The 25,629-nt window shown below is 43.1% G+C and overlaps 1 protein-coding gene across 7 annotated transcripts in view; it reads right to left on the reverse strand.

Moving 5' to 3' along the window:
• Positions 1-25,629, reverse strand: part of fam53c (family with sequence similarity 53 member C) — a 178,494-nt gene that overhangs the window by 41,218 nt on the left and 111,647 nt on the right. Inside the window, exon 5 of one of the 7 annotated variants that reach the window (XM_072511968.1) lies at positions 7,265-7,343. The exons of the other annotated variants lie outside the window; for them this stretch is intronic. Within the exon in view, the coding sequence (XP_072368069.1) occupies positions 7,265-7,343 (79 nt within the window). The remainder of the gene's footprint in view (positions 1-7,264; positions 7,344-25,629) is intronic. 7 annotated transcript variants of the gene reach the window in all.

Raw genomic sequence — 25,629 nt, forward strand, 5'->3', positions numbered from 1 at the left:
GCTGTAGGTGAATCTACCCTTAAATCCTGATCTTCTATGTTTTCTTCAAATCCCCTTGCCACAAGCCTGGCCTTTGCTTTATAAGTTCCATCTGGAAGAACCTTTTCCGTGCAAATCCATCTGTGGGATAGAGTTCTTTGTCCCCTATCCGGTACTTCCGTGTATACCCCAAATTCACTCCAACTATGCAATTCTTGCTGTTTAGCTTCTTTGATAACCTTTTCATCTAATTTATTTGAAGCCACCAAAATCTCACGTGCATGTGGGCTTCTACTCCTATTAGTATTCGTAGTCTTACTCATGTTCCGAGATCTTGACAAACTACGTCCCGTCTCCCGCCTGGTATCTCGTTCTGTACTGCTACTGCTTGATCTTTCCCTTCTGCTGTGGGATGTCCTTTCAATAGTTCTCGACCTTTTCCTGCGGACCTGTTCACTATCCGATGTACTATCTGAACTGGCATTGCGTTTCAGTGCCCTCCATTTTTGAACTTCGTTTTCCCAATCCATTGTCTTGACTCCTTCCCCCGAATGCTGTATATTCAACCAATGTTTATACTTTCCAGTGGCCTTCCCTGCTCTACTAATAACAGTTGCATCCTTCCATTGACTAGACCCTTCAGGCAAGTACGTCACTTTTGTAACAACTTTTGGCAGTTGCCCTTTCGGAAAAATGGCCTGTTCTAATTCATCAGAAGTGTTGTGTTCCTCCACAGAAACCCGGTCTGTATCAGTTAATTGGTCCTCATAGTTCTGTAACACATGCGTACCAGATGACTCTGGTTCCTCGTCATGTCTGTCTGCTCTGACTAAATTTGAAAATTTGTAATCTGTACCCATTATCCTTGATGAATGTACCCTAACAGTTTGATTACCATGTTGCAAAATAATTGTTTTGCCATCTATGCCTATGATCTTCCCTGGGCCTTTCTATTCATTAGAATTCTCTCTTATAGTATACCATGCCTCCTTGCTGAAAAACAGCATCTGATGGCTGTACGTTATGTCTTAAAGCTCTGCGAATTCTTTCAGAGACTTCTGCTTCCAAAAAAGCTTTTCTACTGCTATGTAATGCATTTAAATGTTCAGCAAAACCAGAACTAATTGTAGTCCCCTCCCAAGCTGGAGGCTGGTCATCCAAAATGGATGGAATTTTAGGATTTCTACCAAACACTAATTGATAGGACTATAGCCCCCAACCATCTGCAATGAATTCTTTGCATGTACTGCCCATGCTAAAGCTGAATTTAGCCTGCAATTTGGTCGATCTGCCAAAATTTTCCAAAGCATGTCATCGATGACAGTATGATTTCTTTCACAGACACCATTACTAAATGGGCTTTCTGCAGCCGTATTCATAACTGATATTCATGTTTTCACATATCCCTAAAGTCATCATTAGCAAATTCTCCCCCATTGTCTGTAAGGAATTTTGCTGGTGGACCCATTCCTGTCCCTATCCATTTTTCCACAATTTGATCCAGGATTACTCTCTTTACTTTACTTCGTACAATCGTTGATTGACTAAATCTGATTGCTAAATCTACAAAATGCAAAATAAATATATTATTTGCTTTATCCCAGATCTTAAGGTCCTTGGCCACAATGTCGTTAAAATCCCTGGCCAAAGGTAGGGTTACTATCGGTCGTGCTGGTGTCCTTCTGTACTTCCTACAAACTTCACAGCGGTCACTAACCTGTTCTATCAGTTTAGTATAGTCGTCATCCCTTGCCCCTGCATCCTTTAATAAATTTTTCAGCCTCCGAGGAGACGGATGTGCAAATTGCCTATGCAGTTTTAATACCACCAAGCTTATCAGCTAAAGTCCCATTTTCAACTGCCACTAACACATCCTTAACCACTCTACTTGAAATATTATTTGTCAATAATGTGTCCCTACTGTGTAAATTGTAAGTCCACCGTCTTTCCAAAAACTGTTGCCTTATCCAGTTTCATGTGTGCTTTCTTCATCAACGGTCTGCTCAGAAGCAAAGGTATCTCACTTGATACAACATCCGTGCTAATGAAATGATTCACTCCGGCAATATTGCAAGGGATCACCACTCTTTTCAGCGACTTCAGAGTATTATCATCCCTAAACCGGAAACTTGTGGAACTTTCAAATTCCTTAACCTTGTTACGATTTTCAGCATTCAAAGAGTCCAGGTAACATTTTAACCAGTCAATTCCACACACAGTAGATGTGCAGCCACTGTCCAATACAGCACAGTTAAAGGATTCTGCAACCAACACCCTCATTACCGGCGTAAAACTGCATGTCAATAGGACAATGCCTTCTTTCTGGTCACTATCTTTTTCCTCTTCTGACTCTTCCGTGTCATGTGTCACTTCAAACACTATCATAACGAGTTGCACAGTTGAAAGCATAATGGTATTGAGAGTCACATCGAAAACATCGATTTATCATGACCTGTGCATTTCTGGGGTTCATCTTCCTATTGTAGGTTCTAACTGGGTTTCTGTCTTCATAATTTCCTTGTCTCGGTTTCCTTCTATAGTCTTGAGCCCTGTTCATAGCCATACAATTTTGCCATCCTGTTAGTAGTGTATCTTCCATATTCTGCCTTATTGCAGGCTGACCTATTTGGGTCATCAGAGCCATCGGAATCGAATGTTTCCCCAGAAACTTTTGTAAAGCTTTTGTCATCTGTTCGAACAAGGTATCCTTATCAGTAAACTGAACTGTCAAAACCAGGAGCCTATCCATGTTGCTCACTCTAGCACAGTCAAGTAATTTAAAGGCCAACACAGACTGTGGAAATTCCAGATTGTGTTTCTGCAGCCTTTTAGATAGTCTGCCAAATTCCATTATATAGTCTTCCATGGAGATATCCTCCATTTTCTGGAACTTATCAAAATCCGACCATGCTTCATACGCACTTAACAAGTCATCTTTCTTATAAATCTTATTCATTATAATGTAATAAAGTCTCCCGACCTTCTTCGGAGTCCAACTCTTCCAATTCCAGCTCAGAAAGCACTTTGTTTCGGATTTTACTGCCATATGGTAGAGAAAGAGCCAATGCCATACCTTGTTTTCTCTTTCCCAAAGCAGTTACCTTAGTCCACATAACTACTGCACTTCTCCATTGGTCGTACGATTCCCTTTCAGAAAATAAGGGAGGATGGTCATATCCAGCCATCTTTATCCTCGGTTCAGCCATATATCCCTTTTTTTTTTCCTTTCCTTTCTCACTCACTCCTTGGTTTGATTTGGAAAAGTTGTATCTTTCAACCCTTCACATTTACACAGCAACCATCCTCTGCTACCAATTGTTAGACGTTTTAGTTGCTGTGATATGAAGAGTCTAAAGTTCTGTTCCTTTTTCACAAACACACATTTATTTCATTCCAACAGCCTTTGCACAAACCTCTAACCATCCATCACCTGACAGAGGCCACCTGAAGCCCCTTTACATATCAGTGTCAATTAATGGATACTTAACATAAATGAGACAACTAATTGCAATGTCTCTTAACCCATTACTTAACAGAGAATGTGCAAAATCCACACGGACATTGACCGGGGCCGGGATTCAAACCCAGGTCCTCACGAGCCACGTGCCGCCCACGCCTTCAACAGTTTCTTAATATCACATGAAGTTAATTGAATTGGCTGAAGACGGACATCTGTGATCGTGGGGACCTCAGGAGGAGACTGAGACACATCATCCACTCGGCACTTCTGCCTGAAGAATGCAAACGCTTCTATCTCACCTTTTGTACTGGCAACCTGGGCTCCCATCACCAGGGCCGGGGATACTTCTGAAACCACCTCCTCCAATTAGTCGTTTAATTGTCCACCACCATTCACTGTAGTAGTGTTTGCTCTCCAGACCAAAGTAATAGGTGCCGACCAGATTGCAAGAAAGCTGGGAACTAAGGGACTAGACAATTGCTAGCAGCATTCACATATCCTCAGGGAAGGTGGGAGAATGGAGGGTTCTATTGTTAGCTGCTGGATCCATCGCCAAGTTATCCACTGGTTCTATAATGGATCTGGGCTGAGTTGATGGATCTCAAAGATAGGATAGCAGTTTGTGTACTACAGCGGACTTCAGAAGCCCTGAGCCTTCAGAGGAGAGAGAAAGAAAAGATCATTTGGGGTTCCCACTCCAGCTATACAGTGACACCTACTGGAAAGCATGCAAATGCAGACCTCGGTTAAGGACTGGTGTCAGACCCAGTCTTGCCCACCCCAGACTTCCAATTTTTGAAACATGCCAATATCGTGGCAAACCGCAACACTGGCAAAATTATGGTGACTCTCTCCTGGATCAGGGTGAGGTACAATAGAGCTCCAGAGGCACCAACTCTCCACCCTGGCATCTTCAGTCCTTCAAAAATATCTGGTTACATCTCCTTTAGTGTAAGCTGATCAACATCTCAAGGACTGCAGCGGTTCAAGAAGGCAATTCACCACCACGATCTGAAGGGCAACTAGAGATGGGCAATAAATCCTGGCCTAAGCAGCGACACCCACATCCTGTAAATGAATTTTTAAAAACACTGCAGTAGTCAATGTTGCAATGATGTGAAGAGCTGCTGGTAAGGTTTCCATCAATATGGATACCTTTGGATTTCCGCTTCACCATCAGTCACAGCATGAGAAAGGATATAACCAATGGGACATAGCATTGGCATTTTGAACAGCCTCATCATAATGATGCAGTGGCTGCTAATATGCTGTGGGCAGGCTTGGGAGCTACAGCCTCAAGAGTAAAGCATTTGAAATAAAAAAGTTGTTTGAGCTGCTGCCATTACAGTTTTCCCTGTCCTGTGAAAGGAATCAAAAAGAGTTAGCTAAGCTCAGTCCATGTAGAAATGAGTGGTGGCAGTCTCCCTTGGCTAAAGCGGGTGGAAGGGAAGAGAAATAACTGTCAGGGGTCCTTCTCCAGTGGCTGCTGCACGAAAGGATATTGGATGAGAAGGGAATCAAACGTGGCCGTGCCTCTTGACGCTGTCAGAACAGCAGTTTAGGTTTGAGATTCCCCACACAGTTAAGCTTCTGGTTTGAAAGGCACCACTATGGGTTAACTGCCAAGTGGAGGCCAGGTATTCCCTCAGAGGAAAAAGGGGAACAAAATAAACAGGACCATTAATTCTATTCAATAATGCCTCTAAGACCTTTTCACTTACTGTAGGGAAGCTGGGATAGCCTTTTCTAAATACCTTCCCATACCTCACTTTACTCAACAGCAAAAGAAAATAACTCAATCAAAACTCAAGTCAAAAACTCAAGAGACAAATCTCTTCCAGTAAACTGGACATCACCATTCTCTCATTATCTTCTCGGCCAGAGGAACGAGAGCAGATTTCTAACCAAAAATGATCAATTGCAAGTTTGAACTTTCTCTGCTGCCTGAGGCAGATCTGTTAAAGGAGGCTATGACCCACAACAATACCCTACACAGAAGACAGTGGGGAAAGGGCATGGTCATTGCGAAAGGGTCAGCTGCCAGATGTTCTGACTAAGAGAGGATAATAAACCCATTATTGTACGTGGAGGCCGAGAGGAACAGGTTGATCATTTTTGCTATCAGAACTCTTGGCAGTCCAGCTTTGGTCAAAATACTAACTTGTTAATGTCATTGGAGTCACACACGCACACACCATGAGTATTTTGAAAACGTACAATGAACTACGCCAAAACATTTTTAAAGCATCATTGCTTTCAAGGACACCCAAGGACAACACCAGACCAATACAGCTGTCCCAGGGCAAGAAAACAGAACATGATGCACCAGGAAAGGGAAAGATCAGACAGAACCAAAGAAAAAAATAACCATCTTAGACTGTTAACCTTTACCCAGAAGAGTGGGCAGATGCCATGGTCCTGGTCATCCATTGGCACACTGTACTGATTCGTGGGGGCGATACAAAGGCATCAACAACTCTCGGTTTCTGCTTCCTGCCATGATGGTGGAGCACTTTACCGCTGCTTGAAGCTGCCTCTGACACAACAGCACCACTCTGGGAACTGCAGGTTGAATGTACATTCCTACCAACCTCAAACGCCAGACAGTCGTACGTACAGTACATGAAAACAGCACGTCTGCCTCTGAAACCCCCATCCATGTCATTGTTGCCAGAGACAATTCCAGTCTCCTACTGGCTATTCCACCACACACTGTAAACTTCAGTTCATTCAAGCCACTCCTCCCTAATTCTTATTCCTCACCAATTCTCATGTTTCTGGCTGGCATTGGCGCCAGCTTTCCCAAAGCCTCACATTTAAAATGTCAGTCTGGTGTTTAAATCTCTTCATGGCCTTCCTCCCTTTCTCTATGTTCTTCTCGGACACTGACCTTTTGTGCATACCCCTCTCCGAACTGTTGCCATTGATGGCTGTGCCTTTTGGTGTCCAAGGTCATTTACTCTCAACATCCCTCCCTGAAGCCTTCTCCACAGCCAACTCCCACCCCACCTTTGTCCAAGCTTTAGGTCATTCCCTCCTCAAATATCTCATTTGTCTTGACATATTTATGGCTTCAAGATGCCTTCATGTGTTTCTACATTAAATGCGCTATATAAATGCAAGCTATTGTTGGGTTGAACACAAACAATTGCAATATTTGCTAAGGCAGCCTGTTAGCCCTCACTATAAAATATTACTATATAGGCCTCACCCAGGCTCAGTCTGCAAGTGCATAATGTAATTTATTTCAACAAGATTAATATTTATACAAAAGCAAACAGTTCGGTCAGAAAGACTCTTTACATATTTGTTTTTATTTAATTCTATATTTTTTGTGGTGCTGTTTCTTTGTGGCTAAACATAGAAGCCATTAGGTAGCTACTGAGCATGTACCGAACAGGAGACATCATAACACAAAATGGTCTGGACTGATAACTTAATCTTCACAAACCATGTTGATGCAACATGTCCTACTTATGTGTAACCATCACGCTGTCATAATAAAGCAGCTTTCTTTATACTGCAAGGGTAGTTGAATTTTCTCAGCATGTCCAGACATGTATAATATACTCTGCAGTGCAATATGCTGTTTACTTAAGGGAATTTTTGCTCAGATTGCCCCATATTCATTTTCCCACGATGTTTTGCCACTAGGCATTTTGAATCCTGCACTGCAGGAACAACAGACATAATAGCGACAATCAGTAGCAATCTTTCTCTGCTCTCCCATCCAAATTCATAAATTTATAACACTGTCCTCTTTTGTCGCAGCTAAATATTAGATTTGTTAAGATGTACAAGAGATATACAAGAGCAGTACTTTACCGAGCAGAAACCAGCGATGACCGCAAGTGACTGCACACACAGCATTTTCTAAAACCATCAACTTGAGTTTGGACGGTCTCTAATGAGAAACAAATACCATACATTAAATATTTATTTGCAGATTTTTTTTTTTTTTTTTAAAGTACGAAACAACTTGGCACACCCTGAGCACTGCACAGTGTAAGGCAGCCTGTACACTCTCTACAATAGCTGGTAGATGTAAAGAAATTTGATCAGAAAAAGGAAAAACAATGTGGAGAGAGGGTGGAAATCCAAGTCCAGAGCAAAGACTCACGCAAATAAAAGGGCCCATTAGGCAGTTTGGATTTACAAAAAAGGTTAAGAGACTGACAGGTTATGTAATTTAACAGGAAATATTACACTACAAACGCAGCCACAGTGAAACATTTACGTGCAAAATGTGACAATTCACACTTCAGGAGATCCCCCCTAGTCTTCTGTGCTTTACTAGTTACCCACCTTTTCACACATCTATTTCAATAACGCATGAGAAACACATATATATGATTGCGGTGTGATATGATATGTTATAGGATTTGCACATTTTCTCTCTGGTTGGTTGAGTCTCAAGTCAGAAAATTGCAGCTTCAAGCCCAAGTCAAGATTTAAATGCATCAATGAGCAGATATCTCATGACAATGCTGAGGGGGGGGGGGGGGGGGGGGGGGGGGCAGCATGGTGGCACAGTGGTTAGCACTGCAGCCTCACGGCACCGAGGTCCCAGATTCGCTCCCGGCCCTGGGTCACTGTCAGTGTGGAGTTTGCATATTCTCCCTGTGTTTGCGTGGGTTTCACCCCCACAACCCAAAGATGTGCAGGGTAGGTGGATTGACTACACTAAATTGTCCCTTAATTGGAAAAAATGAATTGGGTACTCTAAATTTATAACAAAAAAAAAACATGACAATACTGAGGGAGTACCGCATTTTTGGAGATACTATCCTTAGGACATGATGTTGAACCAGGGTCCCAGCTGTCAGTTCTATTAGTTCAGTGGCAGGTGAATCAACCCTGTGCCACTTATGGTCTTATGGCACTATTGGAGGTGCAGGGAGTTCTCCCAATTCTTAATCAATGCCATGATCTTCTAATTGTTGCTCGCACAATCTAGATAAAATGAGTGTAGCGTTTAACAGTCAGCGCACAAACTCATAGTCGGTCAAATGTTTTCCGATATGATCACGTTTTTCCATTTTTCTTTCCTTTTCAATACTTTTGACACAACAGAATCTGAGCCACTGTGTAAGGGATAGGTTACGATCATCAGGATCCAGTGCAAACCTCTGCAACTGCAGTGGTGACTACATGCTATCTACTAGTTACTAGTTCAATCTCATGTGCAGGTATTGACTTCACCTTTACTATGAGCAATTATCCATTCAATTCTGAAGCAACATTTTAACAAAGTCCAAACAATATTCGGCCCCTTTTCTGAACCTTTCCTGCAAGTTGGCTTGATGATGATCTAGGCACGTGATGTGCACAATTTTCCTTTTCAGTGAAGTTGGCAAGAGAGACAAAGAACATTTTTAAAACTAGTAAAAGGACTGGGCTTTAAAGCTCTGTTTCACCTAGCTTCCTCCCTATTCAAAACGTAACATTCCCTCTGAGGCAGCATTCAAATCGATCCCGGCTGTTATGATAAAAGTTTCCTCTATAACACCAGTAAGGGCAGGCATGAAAAAAAAAGACATAAAACAGTCTGATGCAGTACACAACTTCTGAAGTTGGGCCTGTGTGTATGAACGACATTATAAAAACTACAGGGGAACAAGGTTGCCAAGCAAGTGCATGATGGTGAGGATATACAGCATGGAGAAAAACAAAGAAAAAAGCAAGGAAGTGTTGAACAAGGTCCATTTCAGAATGTGCATTTACCCTCAAGTTGCAATGGAACAGCACCGCTGTCAGCTGCAGTAACTGAGCTCCAGCAGTGTTACAGATAGCAGCGATCTCACTGGTCACAAGCTTGGTGCTTGTGGTAAACTTGAGCAAAGGCTGTGCGGACCACAAGCTCAAAGTTCAGCCTATGAATTCAGAGGTTCAACCACCACACATATTTATCTGTATTCCACTCCGCCACCCCCCCAGCCACCACCATCCTCAAATCCAACTCACACTAACTGCACACACAAGTCATCAAAAGGAGCAGGCAGCAGACACTCATGACCACAAACAGACAATAAGCTGAACAGCTGCTGGGGATGACAGGTCTTCCTCTCGCAGCAAGGGGTTGGTTTAACACAGGTGTGACCATGCTTCTGCATTACTGGCCCTTGAAAAGCAAACTAGAGCAAGCATTGAATGAGAATTTGAATACACATTCCACTTGTTCAAACCTAATAAATGGCCACAACCAACTGGAAACAATGAGTTGACATTCGTGGCGATGGATCTCCGCTCACTTCACAGCCCTTTCAATTTCCCAGTTGGTTTGGTACTGGTACAGCATTACCTGCCACTAGGTTTTCTTCATATATTAAGTTCCAATGGCTCCCAAGCAACTGACCATAGTTTCTACATGTGTACAACAAACGACAAAAGGAAATCGGGGAGGGGGTGGGGGAGGAAAAAGAATTGTTCGCAATTCTATTGTTTATAGCCTCTTGCTAAGATTTCCAACAGCATTTTGAACCATTCTTGGTTTGCAACCCCTCTCCTCCTGCCCCCATTCCTATTTAGTTAATCGTAGTGATTGTGCCAAGGTGTTTAGCCATTGCCACCTTTCAGTATGTCTATGCTATTGGACAGTGAGTTCTCCATGCTTTTTGGCAGGCAGGATAAATGGGAGGATTACTGGGCTGCATCAGTAAACAGATGGCCTGTGCCGGAGTTAATAACATACCATTTATTGCCCAAAGGATGTATTGCCCAACCTTGACACCCAGTCTGCATTCAAATTCTTCATTAATTTGTATCTGTTGAGTTTCTGTGCTGATCACACAATGAGAAATTCAGTGGTACGCTCGTGGGTAAGGTAAGGCAGTGGCTGCCGCCACGCTGGCCTTTCAAGTACTCCGAAGTAGGCGCAGAGCTAGTTAGATGCAGAGCGAAGCTCCCTCTGTGGTTCCCTGGCAATACGCCTTAACTACTACCTCAAAGAGCAACACCCTTCAGTTCGAGGGCGACATCAGTTCTGCAGCAGCCATCCAAATGGATCAAATTTTGGGTAATTTATGCAGTGAACGCACATGCATTAGGAACTGCATTAAAACTGTCCAAACTCATTTTGAAATGAGAAATCCTAGAACTCCCGACCTAGCAACATAGGCTGAACATCTTTCATCATCTAGACTGCAGCGGCTCAAGGAGAATCGCCTATATTCTCAAGGGCTGCAAGAGATTGGCAACAGATATTGGTCTTGTCAATGAAGACAACATCCAGAAAATTAAAAATACAGCAAAAACTTAAAGAGAAGTTGGGGATGGCGAGCAAGCAAGCGCAAGGAGAGAACGCACGAGAACAACACTGAAAGATAATGATAGGAAGGCCCAAAAAGGTGATGAGGATGATGTTTTCTTGCACCCCTCGTCTCCCTCCCACCCAAAAATGAGAGAAAGTTCATGTCTGGGCACAGGAGCAGCTGAAATTTTATTCACATAGTACAGTTCTTGTTAAACTAGTTGTGTCTATTAAGGATTACCATAAAGTGCAGATTTAAAATGTGCCAATTAACAGATCTTTGTCCGACAGCCTATTCATTCTGTGATTCAACTTGCACTGAAACAAGAGAAAAAACACTGAACAAAACCTCGCCTCTGAAAATGTGCAGCTGCCTCCAGGTGAAGGCTGGCAGCAAGATGATGGCCTTTAATGTGGCAAGCGTTAATAACCAAATAATTGGGAAGTGTTTTATGCCTGGTTTGGGATTTTGCATTTAAATGCTGTGATTGGAGCAGAAAAATTAAATAGGAGAGTTAACAGGAAGCTGTTTAGCACATTGGAATTTCAGGCTCAGATCCGAATAGTTTACTGCGCCTGCTTTTAAAACTCAGCTCCTGATTTCTCCACCACCCACTCCACTCCCATCTCGACGCAGTGATAGATTTTAGTGCAGCAGACAGTGTTAAAAAATAATTACTTGCATCTACAGATCATCAAAATCAACAGGCTTCAGATCCGCACATGCTGGCAGTCAGATTAATCAGGGAAGTGCAAAACAAATTAAAACATTTACGTTTCTATTGTTGCTCAGTAAAGCTTCCAGGGTTGAAACTTTTTCAGGAAAGTAGATTGAAATAAAACTGGAATGAACCACCCCTGCAGCCGTTACACGCCACAAAAGAGGACTGGCTGACAATGATATTACTGTACAGTGAGCGTCCCTTGGCTTTAGTGAGCATTTTTCCATCCCATCAGCCTTTCCTGCCAATTTAAGAAGAAATATGTATCGGAACGTATTTTTGAAAGCTGCCAGGCAAGTCTGGAGCTTGTGCAGAAACTTGGGCAACATTAAAAGCACCCTCTGGAAGACGAACCTTGTTTGTAGTGTTCAAAAATCCAAGCCACATCCTACTAACTCAGCTTGAAAGACACAAACCTATTTAGGCCCAGCAGGAGTGTGGTCAATTTGAACCTCCTGACTGATGCTTGAGCCAATTACCCAAACAAAGTTATGAAACGGTAGATCAGGTTGAAATCTGCAGGATCAGATTCTGAAATGCTGAATATGAGTTAGACTCGCTACTCGCCTTTTGAGGAGGAGGGGATGGGAAGGAAGAAAAAAAATCTGATTGGTTGGTCATTTGGAACCAAACCATATCCCAATAGCGTCCCAGATGCTATCAGTTCTAGGAGCACGATCACAGGGACCCACAGTAGGCACATGACAAAAGTTGGAGAAGGCAATGTTTATTTGGCAGCTTCACTCCAGAAGGATTGGTCGACTAACTGGATTTACATGGGTTCCAATGGATCAACAAAATGACATGATGCCGAAGTGGATATGCCCAGAGTTAAAATTGGGAATGAATAAGATGGAATGACTGACAATAAAAATAATGCAGCAGAGAAACATTACAAAACAATAAGGATATGGTTCAGTCATTATTCGTTGTGGCTGCAAGTGTTTTAATCTGCTAACTTTGTAGTTACCCCACCACTGTGAAGCACCAGTGATGTTCCTGATCCCGAAACTCCAGACTTCTTTTCTAATAATATAAATTTAGAGTATCCAATTATTTTTTTCCCCAATTAAGGGGCAATTTAGCATGGCCAATTCACCTATCCTGCACATCTTTGTGGGTTGTGGGGTGAGACCCATGCAGACACGGGGAGAATGTGCAAACTCCACACGGACAGTGACCCAGGGCTGGGATTGAACCCGAGTCCTCGGAGCTGTGAGGCAGCAGTGCTAACCACTGTGCCACACCTAAAACTCTAGACTTGATTGTGGACAGCTGGGCAGGAGGTGGGTGTAGAGAGAGAGAGAGAGAGAGAGAGAGAGAGAGAGAGGGAGAGAAAAAAGAGAGAGGAAAAGAGAGATGCCTGTATAGTTGTTGGACAAACCAGCAACAGTGCTGCACAAACCTCCCAAATACATTGAGGGGAATTTGTGACAGGTGCTTCTCGGGGCAGAATTTAGCACCTGGTGTGGGATGTTCTCCTGTATGTGGGAATTAGGAATATCAGCCGGTAAAGATGGGTGTATTTTCTACATGGCCCACATTTGGAACAGAAGCATTTTCAATGAACCACATAGTCCATGGTACAGTATATTCTCCAGTTTCCAAGTACTCAGCTGCCAACCCTTTAAACGGTTAACTATTTACAACAACAGAACAGACCAACACCAAACACAGCAAGATGGCAACCTAGGATTGAAATCAGTGAATGCAACCCTATAAATGCAGAGCAGTCCTGGACCCGGTTCATCTGCTAACATAGAACAGACCTCAGCTAAGGTGAGAAAGTATGGGCATCAACCTACTGCTACTTTATGCAGCTAACATTAACAAAGTCTTGAAAAGATCTTTGAACAACAAACCTCTAAAGGTGAAAAATGAGTCATTTTTGTCTCAACTATGCAAGTGAAAAGGTATATTTCAACACGGCCAGCAACTCCCATCCCTTCTCTCCTGAATAAGAGACTTGCAAAGCAACTTTATGGAGAGCAGACTGATATTGCCAAATCCTATTCCTCTGGATAATTGTATTTGTAAAATTACCCAAGATTTATTTGTAATAATTCCATCGCTACTATTTTAATTCTCGATAATGTGGAAGTTCAATACACGATAATATGCCAGTTTGAGCAATAGAACTGGAAGGCAAATCTTCAATTTCTGAAACCTGACAGTAGGGCCTGGAATGCACTGCACGAGAGTGTGGTGGAGGCAGGTTCAGTTGAGGTATTCAAAGGGAAACTTGACTATTACGTGAAAAGGAAGAATGTGCAGGGTTGTGGGGAAAATGCAAGGAAATGGCATGAGGTAAATTGCTCATTCGGAGGGCTGGCACAGACACAATGGACTGAATGGCCTGCTTCTGCGCTCTAACAACTTTGCATTCAGTCAGTACTGCACCTGTTTTGGACTAAACATTGCATCAAGGTCCTATCTGCTCTTACAGATGGACATAAAAATGCCGCACCAGTACATGAAGTCCTCCCTTAACGATGTTAATTGGTTCCTAAAAAAGATGGTTTCACACAACATTTCCCCACTTACACTCACAACCCCACCGTGCCCTGTCCCCCCCCCACAAGAATGCTTAACTCCCCACCTGACCACAGACCCAGCTCTCACATGCTCACTTTAGGAGTTACGCAGGAAGATGCTGGCGCATCCTACTTGAACACAAAACAGCAGCAATCCATATATGCAGTGTTCTAATTGGAGAGCAACAATGGCGCAAAACAACATTGTGCGGGTAAACTTAAGCGAGGGCATCCTGTATTAGCAAAGCAGCTGGGCCTTCTTGTAACCAACATATATCCTTCAACAAACACCTAGTTCAGATGATTTATTTCCTTGTTGCTCGTGGGACCTCGCTGCGTGCAGGATTGGCTGCTGGGTTACCGACAGTAGTGACTACCCTTCAAAATAAAGTACTTAATTGGCTAGCAAGCACTGTGGGATGCCGAGATTGTGGAAGGTACTGTATAAATCAGTCCGTCATTACTGCCAAAGTTAAAGACCATGGAACTGAACGGAAATTATTGACCTGGTCAGGAAATTGGTTGAACAGCAGGAGACAGGGAACAAGGATAATGGGTAGGTACTCTAATTGGCAGCATGTGACTGACGGTGTCCTGCAAGGCTGTGTGTTGGGGCCTTCCCCATAAACAACTTGGTTGATGGGATGGATAACTACACAACTGGAGTTTGCCAATGACACAAAGATAGGCGGCATTGTAAGCAGTCTAAACATTTGGCCCAGAACGTTCAGGAGTGAAATTAAGAATCACTTCTACACACGAAGGGTGTCAGAAGTTTGGAGCTCTGTTCTGCAAACAGCTAGAGCAATTGTTAATGGAAAATCGGAGACTGACAATTTGCTAACTGAAAGTATAAAGGGAAATGAGGCAAAGGGAAGTCTAGAGAATCAGGCCACAGATCAACCCTAATTGAATAGTGGAAAAGATTCGAGAGGTTAAATGGTCTAGTCCTGTTCCTATGTCCCAAAAATACAAGTACTTATTTATCTTTTAAACAGTCTTGGAATTTTAATTTGTAACTACCTCAGGAATACCAGAAATGATTCCAAGTATTGCTCTTTTCCACCATTTTGTCCAGAGGATAGAAAGTGCAAGGTTAGTGTCCATGCTACATGCCAAAGAAAGGTGAATCTCTGAACTGTGGCAATATCCAACGAAACAATGCATAGTTCCAATTAAATGGAACAAGAGAATGAGAGAACAGGCTGAAGAAATAAAAATAAAATGAGCAAGGGAATGAATGATCAAGAGAAAAAAGGAGGCAAGATATTGCTTTCTTGCTGCAACCCCCGCCTCCTGCATCCTCCCCTCCATCCGCAACACTCCGTAATGCGCAAACATAGAACGAAAGCAGCATGTAAATGGGTCAGCAATGTAGCCGACTGGTGAAGGGCTCTAATGTTTTGGTACTCCTGTCGAATAATTGCCAGACATAGTTTGCATTCAATCAGGGAGACCCAGCTACATCAACATGGCTGTTAGCCTGAATACAACGTAAAAAAAATTTGCACTTCAAACCAACAGCGTCTGAGCTTTGATGAGCTCTTTGAACCCTTTGAATGTGATTTGACAGCAGGCTGGGACCGGGTCATTGCTCTCATGGATCTCATGAGGAGAAGGTTGCTCTTTGCAACTCAGAAGGTCAAGGGTTTTGCACACACACTGAGCACTTGGAGATGTAGCAAAGCTCTTCTCTACTCAACCAGAGTCCATTTAACTGCAAAATCCCTGGCTAACAAGCTCCAGGATAGTGGGGTGGTTGTGGGGGGTGGGGAGTGAACGAGAGACCCTTTGTGAAACCTTCACTATCTAACAACACGATGCACATTTGCCAAGTACAGGATTATTTCAGACAGGCATTCACAAGTTCATTACCACAATGAAGGCTGATGCGGAATCACAACACGCAAAATAGATTTTAACAGTAATGTCCCCTTCCCACTCCAGTTAGGAGTTGCAGAATTGCACTCTAACAACACCGACTGCTCAGCCTAACTGTGCCTAAGCAACTTCAGAGAATAATCTATTCATTAATGCATGGGGTTGATCAGAAACTCAAATGCCACGAGCATTTAGACAGCGCAGGCCTGGTTCATGCCCGCTGCCGCCCCCCCCCCCCCTCCATATAAAAAAAATTAAACTGTTGGCAAAAGAATAATAGATAAAAGGTATTCAAAAATAATGAAAACAAACGCTTGGGTGTTGGAGGGAGAAAGATGTCTTGAGAGAAACAAAAAATTTGCACTACAGCTGGTGCTGCCTTTTAAATAGAAATGATTTGCTGTAGATAGACAGGGGTGGGGGGTACGACTTCCTCCAGATACACAGTCCACCTGGTTGCAGAAGTAGAGATAAAGTTGTTTCACTTTAGATTCAATTCCCAGTTAGTTTGAACCATTGTGCAAAAGTTAAAGGTTGTTCAAGTAAGCTACAGGGAGGTTTACATCCACACAGAAACTGTCACAAGATTAACTGATGTTCACTTTGGAAGCAATTTTCCATCCCAATTTGGGACTGGACAACATTTAAACCTGTGGCAAATTTTCAAACCTTGATGTTACATAATATGGAATCCCAATTGACATGAATGGGGATGGGATAAATTTAAGGTACAATATCACTGCTACACCTGGCAGCAAGATGAAAGCCTCTTTCCAGAGACTTTTGAAAGAATCTAGTTCTAAACTTGAGGAAATCTGAGAAAATTTAAGGAGAAGACACATCTTTCATTTATTCTTTGATATCAAAATGCATACGTGCAGGGTAATGCATAAAAAGAGGACCTCAGTCTCAAAACGAGGGAAAGGGCCGCAGAACTAAAGTAAACTGGCTCTGCAGCAAAGGGAGCACCTCCCTACATACACTGCCACCACCTCAACTTTAAGCAGAAGAGAAGGGGAGTAGGCAGCAGATGATCTACAGTACAGAAGGAGGTCATTCAGCCCACCGAGTTTGACTGACCCTCTGAAAGAGCACACTACCCAGGCCCACTCCCCCCACCATACCTCTGTGACCCATGTCACTAAGGGGCAATTTTGCATGGCCAATCCACCTGACCTGTACATCTTTGGACTGTGGGAGGAAACCAGAGCACCTGGAGGAAACCCACGCAGATATGGGGATAAAGTGAGGACTCCACACAGTCACCCAAGGCCAGAATAAAACCCGGATCCCTGGCGCTGTGAGGTAGCAGTGCTAACCACTGTGCCACCTGTAAGCAGGTTGATCAAGAAAGATTCACCCCCTTTCAAACTGGGCATGGAAGAAAGAGTAGGTGCAATTTACAACCTTTATGGCCCCAAACACATTTGAAAGAAAAACTTTGAATGCTACATTAATACTAAAACAGCTACATTGAGTGGTGTACAGTAAAACAGTAAGGGTACAAACAATGTCAATATTATATACATGAAGACCAGATGGAAAGTATATTAAAAAATCTGTACACATCTTCAGGCCTAATTGCTACAATATAAATAAGTATCCAAATATGATCCCAAAATCTGTTCACATGGAGGATATCTTGCACTGCTCATTGCATGGCTCATTGCTCCCGTGGCAAGTTATCAAGCTCTAATTTCACATGGTGCAGAAACAGACTCGTTGAATTCATAAGGCTCTTCAACTTAAGCATTGCAAGCAGATGTCTCCAAGAGACTCCAGATACTCGAAGCTTTACAAAAGCAACGTTCTTAGTGAGAGGGACCGATAATTAGCCTGCTGTTTCTCCAGAGAAAGCAGCATCAAAAAAATCTGTAATTAGTGTCCTATATTACAAAGGGGTTGTTCAATGCTGAAATGATAACTATGGAAAGAAAGAGGCTTGGCAGTGGAAAGGGGGGAGGGAGAGGAGGGAAAAGACAGACACACGAAGAATATTTCAATGAAACTTTATATACAAGCTGAATACAACAGAAGTGCTTGTCAAAGGCCTTTGTGGCAAGCAATTCAAATTAGCTGAGTTGATTAAAGGTTAAATTTTTTATCTGCTTTGAGTTTTTAAACACCATTTTGGTTCTTGAAAGTGAGCATGTGGAAGGTTTTCAGGGTTCTGAATGAAAGCAATTGAGGAATTTAGCTTTCGTGAAAACTTTAATATTTGATTTGGGGAAGCATGTCAACATATTGCTTAATGGAACAAGACATCGTAGACGATCCTTTGCCTAAATGATGAGCAGCTTTTGTTGTCGGTGCAAAGTGATGTGTGAGGATCAAGTGCCTTCCCAATAAAATGCCTGCTCCAAGGAGGGCATTGCTTCCTAGGCTTCTACCGATGGAGTGAAGGAGTTGGGGAATTAGCAATGATATGCTACAATTGCAGGACCAATGTGTTGCACCACTGTGGTGGGACGTGGTTAGACTTCCTCCGTGCTGGGTAAAGTGTCACTGTGAAGCAATCCTCGCAGTATATGGCAGATCAAAATGGTGGCCAAAGAATGATTCGATCACTTATCCCAAAATGGTGTCCGTTCGTCCCTCATATTATAAATGAAAACTTGTGCTAGATAGCTCAGGTAAACAAATGTGTCATAGGCATTCACACCGATTGCATCCAAATTTCCAGAAACAGGAATCAATTACTTTCTACAAACTTGTGGGGTTACATAGACATTTTGCAATTAAAGATTTATTGTGGTGGCAGTACATTGGTGACAGGCAAAAACAGCTGTGCTGTTCCGAATATCCTTAAAGGATGAGGCTAGTAGGTTTTTACTTGCTGTCTGACTTTGTAAGCATGTTCTATCCATGGCAGCAACCCAGCTGCATCAAAAACTTATGTAGCTAGCCGAGTGTGCGGCATGTACACTGCATATTGACTGTGGGCAAACTGAAAGGGCTGCCAAAAAAGCGAATACAGCTGTCACTGAAACAAAATGTTAGGAAACCTGTTTCCATTAGTGCAGCTAAGTCAACACAAAACCAGGATCAGCAAAGTAACTTTCAAAAAGTAGTATTGCTCGCTGATCAGGTCCATCTGGATTTGCAATCGGACAGAAACAAATATAATGGACTTAATTCAAGTAAATATACTGAAGTCCTTCAATTGTTGCCCCTCAGATAAAAAAGGCAATGTTCAGATTGACTCGAGGTAAATATGGCAGAAGTGTGGAACAGAAAGCACTTAATATAGTCCAAAATGGATTTTCCACTGTAGTAACTCAACTGGAAGGTCCTATATGAGTGCCAGAAGGGTCCATCCCACCAAACTGGCAAGGTGGGGGCCATATATCTTATATTGGATGGAAGAAAAAGACAGCGGAAAAAAATTAGGCTTATGGGCCCCTTTAAGAATGGGAGACTGGGGGAGGCACGGTGGTGCAGTGATTAGCACTGCTGCCTCACGGCGCCGAGGCCGCAGGTTCGATCGCCGGCCCAGGGTCACTGTCCGCGTGGAGAAGTTTGCACATTCTCCCAGTGTCTGTGGGTCTCACCCTCACAACCCGAAGATGTGCACGGTAGGTGGATTGGCCATGCTAAATTGCTCCTTAATTGGAAAGATTTAAAAAAAAAGAATGCGAGATCATGTTGAGAACTGGAAAGAGAAGCACAAGACAGATCAATTTACAAGAGAATTGAGCCAGAATGTAAACCTTGGCAGGCCACCAATGACGATACCTTAGATGAAAACAAGAAAGCTGGAAAAACTTTGCGGGTCAGTCAGTATTGGTAAAGACAAACGGCAGGTTCTGACAGTTGTGTTATCGTTCAAGGTTACACAGTCAAAACTTTGTCTTTTGTTCTTCAGTGATGCTGTGCATTTCAGTTCTTCTGTTTATTTTACGATTTATCACAAATACTGCGATGGTGAGAGAAGCCCGGCACACAGTCTCCTGCTGTTTCTGCACATCCTGTTCTCAGACAATCCTGGCTGTTTGGCTGCCACATTGGCCTTCATTTCAATGGAAAACAGACCAAACGAGTGTCTGAGAGCAGTTCCATTGCTAACCCAATCTCTCCTCACTACCCTTCAACCTGAATACTGGACCCTCTGGGCTGCTTCAAAAAGAAGATATGCTGGATACAACTGGACAACAACATTTGATCTCATTCAGGGTGTTGCAACTTAGTAATTGAGCCCAAGATGGGGCTTCATGGAATGACCACAGTCACCACTTCAGATTGCTTCCCTGTGAGCTGCAAAATGCTATCTGGAAATTGGGTGAGGACAGGTTTTGTCACTCATGGAGAATCAGCCCAATGATTCAATGTCTGGCTTCACGCTGAATAGTTACTTGGTAAGATATTGAGGACTATTGGTGTCTATGAATCTGCAACCCACTCAACTGCTTCAGGGAATGAGGGGAAAAATATTGGGAAAGAGTTTCTGATAAGGCAGGATACTACCAAAAAGTCACAGGCAAATTTCACTGCATTGAAGATGGGGTGCTCAGAGTTCATTACTTGAATGCAACATACCAGGATGAAAGGTTCACAACCGTCATCAGTCAGAGTGGATAGTCTACCTCAGGTTCCTCCTGAAGTCGTCATCATCAAAGATGCCAGTTTTCCTGCAGTTCCTCGTGATGTCAAGAAACAGCAGAGTGCACTGGATACAGATCGATTATTAGGCATACAAGTAGGAGATGGTTAACAAGAAGAGCATGGGCCAATTAGAAGTCAAAAAAGACCGACGCATGGAGGTAGTGGGCATCGCAGAGATAATAAATGAACACCTTGCACCTGTCTTTTCCAAGGAAGGTGCCCACATCATATTAAGAGGTGGTACTGGAGATACTGCATGGAAGGGGGAAAAAATTATCAAAGAGGGGATATTGGAGAGACTGCCTGCAATTTTAAGTGAATAAATCTCTAGGGCCAGATGGGGTGCATCCTAGATTGCTGAAGGAAGCAGGGTTGAAAACTGTAGAGGTACCGGCCATTATCTTCCAATCCTGCTCGAGTAATGGCAGGAGAAATGTTATGTCCTTGATCAAAAAAGGGAAGAGGAATAAATCCAGCAACTACAGACCAGTCAACTTAACCGGTTTGTGTAAAGGCTTTCAGAAATGATAAATCTGGAACCAGTGTGGATTAATTAAGGAAAGTGGGCAAGGATAAGGGCAAATGAGTTAACGGACTTTGTGGAGGTAAAAGAAAGGGTTGATGATAGTTGATGTGGTATACATGGAATGCAAAAAGATGTTTGACAAAGTGCCATATAACAGGCTTGTCAGCCAAGTTGAATCCCAGGGAATGAAAGAGACAATGGCAGCATGGATACAAAGTTGGTTGGATGGGTGACAGGAAACAGTAGTATCCAACAGTTGCTTTTCAGACTGGAGTAAGGTATGTAGTGGTGTTCCCCAGGGCTTTGTACTAGAACCGCTGCTTTTTGTAATATATATCAACAACTTGATACATTATATGCAAGACAGAGACTTTGGGCTATTGTGCACAAATCAATGGAGGTAGTAAAATATGTTGAGAAAGCAGTTAAAAAGGCATTTTACGAATAGAGACAAATAAATACAAAAGCAAGTAAATTATGAACACTAGCCTGAATGTTGTTTAAGTTTTCCTGCAACACTTTGTATGTGAGGAATGGCAAATCTTTATTAAACTGAATCAGCCTAACTGGAGTATTGAATCAATGGGAAAAATGTAAAGGCTCAGAGGGTGCAGAAGCAATTTACTAGAATAGTTCCAGAAAGGGGAGACTTCAGTAAACTGACTGGAGAAGCTGTCAGTGTTTTCCTTAAGAGCAGCAAAGGTTTGAAGGAGATCTGATAGTTGTTCAAAATCATGAGGCGCGTTAGCCAGAACAGAGAGCGACAGAGAAAAACTGTTTGCACTGGAAGAAAGGTTGACAACCAGAGGATACAAATTTAAAGTTGCTCAGTTTGAGTTCTGACTAGGCCCCAGACCTTAATGCAGCCTCAGATGAGCTATTTTCAACAACAATTTGTACTTATAATAGAGTCTTTTAACATCGTAAAATCTCCCAGAGTGATTGAAACAAAATTCCTCACCAAGCCACACAATGAGATTAAGTCAGATGACCAAATAGTTTGGTCAAAGAAATACGTTTTAATGGTGTATTAAAGGAGTAGGGAGGGAGATCGACAGAGGAGCTTCGGGCAAGAATTTCCAGCGGTACAGCCCCAGTGAGATGTGGTGACAGTGACTGCCCATGACGCATGATAGCATTTGACAAGTGTGGTATCAAGGAGCCATCATAAGCCATCAAGGAGCCAATTTAAGTCAATAGAAATTAGGGGAAAAGTCTCCAATGGTAGGAGTCATACCCACCACAAACAAAGATAGTTATGGTTGTTGGAGGCCAGTCTCCTCAACCCCAGGATATCACCTCAGAGTTCCTCTGGGCAGTGCACCCTTGGCCCAACAATCTTCAGATGCTTCATCAATGTTCCCACTATCTTAAGCTCTTAAGTGGGGATGTTTACTGATGATTGCGGTGTTCGGTTCCATTTGCAATTCCTTACATAACAAAGTGTCTATGCCCACATGCAGCAAAACTTGGGACAACATTCAGGCTAGTGTACATTATTGGCAAATGACATTTGCACTAGACAAGAACCAGACAGTGACCATCTCCAATGAGTGAGAGTTTAATGAGTGACATTCAACAGCATTACCATCAGCAAATAATTCCCCAACATCAACATCCTGCAAAGTAACCATCAACCAGAAATGTAAATAGACCAGCCATATAAATAATATAGCTACAAAAACTGGGCAGAGGATTGGAACACTGTTTTCAGCAACACAGCTCCTGACTTCTCAGCCTGCCCACCGTCTGCAAGGCACAAGTCAGCAAGCACACCCAGCGTCTTACCTGGACGAGTGCAGCTTTCACAGCACTCGAAGTTCACACCGTCCAAGAAAAGCAGCACACCTGATTACTACCATATTCACCACAAAACATTCACTCCCTCTACCAATGACGTAGTGCCAGCTGTGTAGTACCGACACAATGCAATGCAGCAACCCGCCAAGGCTTTGTCAACAGCATCTGCCAAAAGTGCAACTTCTACACTTAGAAGGGCAAAGGTAGCAGACGCATGGAAACACTATCACTTTCAAGTTCCCTTCGAAGTCAAATATGCCATCTTGACTGGGAACTATATCGCTATTCACTAGGTCAATTCACTTTAGTCAGTCTCCCAGCAGGCAATTTAGGTTTGAATTCCTCTCTAGCAGGCATCTACAAATGTTGCTGGTTATACTTTCAGGAGTTTTTTCTGTTACAAGATAGCAGGTGGAGAAGATGGAGCTCCTTCTGCCTTTATGTGGTCAATAATTTACCCCAACATTCTCGATGAAAAATCACTGGGGTGATTTTTCATTTTGACCGGACATCAATGAATGAAGCGGGAAGTAGACCCATTTTGGTGACCAGGCCTTATTTATCTAATGTTGGTGAGTTACCAGATCTAAAGAAGCAAGTGTGCTGTGGGAGGGCGGGGAGAGTTGGGGAAGCTGTTAACTCCCCCCTTGAAACCACAGAGATTCTGGGGTTGATTGGTTGTGGTGAGGTGGGGGAGGGAATCCAGTAGAAGGACCTGCAACAAGCAGGCAGTTCTGTTATCTGATTCATTCATGGTACGTGGTTATCACCAGCATTTATTGCCCACCCCTCAATTACGTATGAGAAGTTGGTGCGGATCCACCATCTTGAATCGCTGAAATCCATGTCCTGCAGCTAGTCCCATAGCGTTGTTTGACAGGGTGTTCTAAGATTTTGACCTAGTGATGACAAAGGAATAGCGATACTATTCCAAGTCAGGATGGTGTGAGTCTAGTAGGGGAACTTCCAGGGGACAGTGTTCTCATGCATATGCGACCGTTGTTCTTCTAATAAGAAGTCTTATCATTCCAGGTTAAAGTCCAACAGGTTTGTTTCGAATCACTAGCTTTCGGAGCACAGCTCCTTCCTCAGCCGAGTGTTGTAACATAAGAACTAGGAACAGGAGTAGGCCATCTGGCCCCTCGAGCCTGCTCCGCCATTTAATGAGATCATGGCTGATCTTTGTGGACTCAGCTCCACTCTCCGGCCCTTACACCATATTCCCGAATCCCTTTATTCTTTAGAAAGGTATCTATCTTTTTCTTAAAAACGTTTAAAGAAGGAGCCTCAACTGCTTCACTGGGCAAGGAATTCCAGAGATTCACAACCCTTTGGGTGAAGAAGTTCCTCCTAAACTCGGTCCTAAATCTACTTCCCCTTATTTTGAGGCTACCCCCTAGTTCTGCTTTCCCCGACCAGTGGAAACAACCTGCCCGCATCTATCCTATCTATTCCCTTCATAATGTTATGTTTCAATAAGACCCCCCCCGCATCCTTCTAAACTCCAATGAGTACAGTCCCAGTCTACTCAACCTCTCGTCATAATCTAATCCCCTCAACTCTGGGATCAACCTAGTGAATCTCCTCTGCACTCCCTCCAGTGCCAATATGTCCTTTCTCAGGTAAGGAGACCAAAACTGAACACAATACTCCAGATGTGGCCTCACCAACACCCTATACAATTGCAGCATAACCTCCCTAGTCTTGAACTCCATCCCTCTAGCAATGAAAGACAAAACTCGATTAGCCTTCTTAATCACCTGTTGCACCTGCACATCAACTTTTTGCGACTCGTGCACCAGCACACCCAAGTCCCTCTGCACAACAGCATGTTTTAACATCTTACCGTTTAAATAATAATCCATTCTGCTGTTATTCCTCCCAAAATGGATAGCCTCACACTTGGCAACATTGAATTCCATCTGCCAGACCCTAGCCCATTCACCTAACCTATCCAAATCCTTCTGCAGACTTCCGGTATCCTCTGCACTTTTTGCTTTACCATTCATCTTAGTGTTGTCTGCAAACTTTGACACATTGCACTTGGCCCCCAACTCCAAATCATCTATGTAAATTGGGAACAACTGCGGGCCCAACACTGGTCCTTGAGGGACCCCATTAGTTACAGGTTGCCAACCAGAGAAACACCCATTTATCCCCACTCTCTGCTTTCTGTTAGTTAGCCAATCCTCTACCCATGCTACCACTTTACCCTCAATGCCATGCATCTTTAGTTTATGCAGCAACCTTTTGTGTGGCACCTTGTCAAAAGCTTTCTGGAAATCCAGATATACCACATCCATTGGCTCCCCGTTATCTACTGCACTGGTAACGTCCTCAAAAAATTCTACCAAATTAGTCAGACACGACCTACCCTTTATGAACCCATGCTGCGTCTGCCCAATGGGACAATTTCCCTCCAGGTGCCCCGCTATTTCCTCCTTAATGATAGATTCCAGCATTTTCCCTACAACCGAAGTTAAGCTTACCGGCCTATAATTACCCGCTTTCTGCCGACCTCCTTTTTTAAACAGTGGTGTCACGTTTGCTAATTTCCAATCCTCTGGGACCACCCCAGAGTCTAGTGAATTTTGATAAATTATCACTAGTGCGTTTACAATTTCCCTAGCCATCTCTTTTAACACTCTGGGATGCATCCCATCAGGGCCAGGAGACTTGTCTACCTTTAGCCCCATTAGCTTGCCCAATACTGCCTCCTTAGTGATTACAATCATCTCAAGGTCCTCACCCATCAGATCTTTATTTCCATCAGTCACTGGCATGTTATTTGTGTCTTCCACTGTGAAGACTGACCCAAAAAACCTGTTCAGCTCCTCAGCCATTTCCCAGTCTATTATTAAATCTCCCTTCTCATC

This window comes from Scyliorhinus torazame, chromosome 7 (genome assembly GCF_047496885.1).
Source record: "Scyliorhinus torazame isolate Kashiwa2021f chromosome 7, sScyTor2.1, whole genome shotgun sequence".
NCBI classification, from domain to species: Eukaryota; Metazoa; Chordata; class Chondrichthyes; order Carcharhiniformes; family Scyliorhinidae; genus Scyliorhinus; species Scyliorhinus torazame.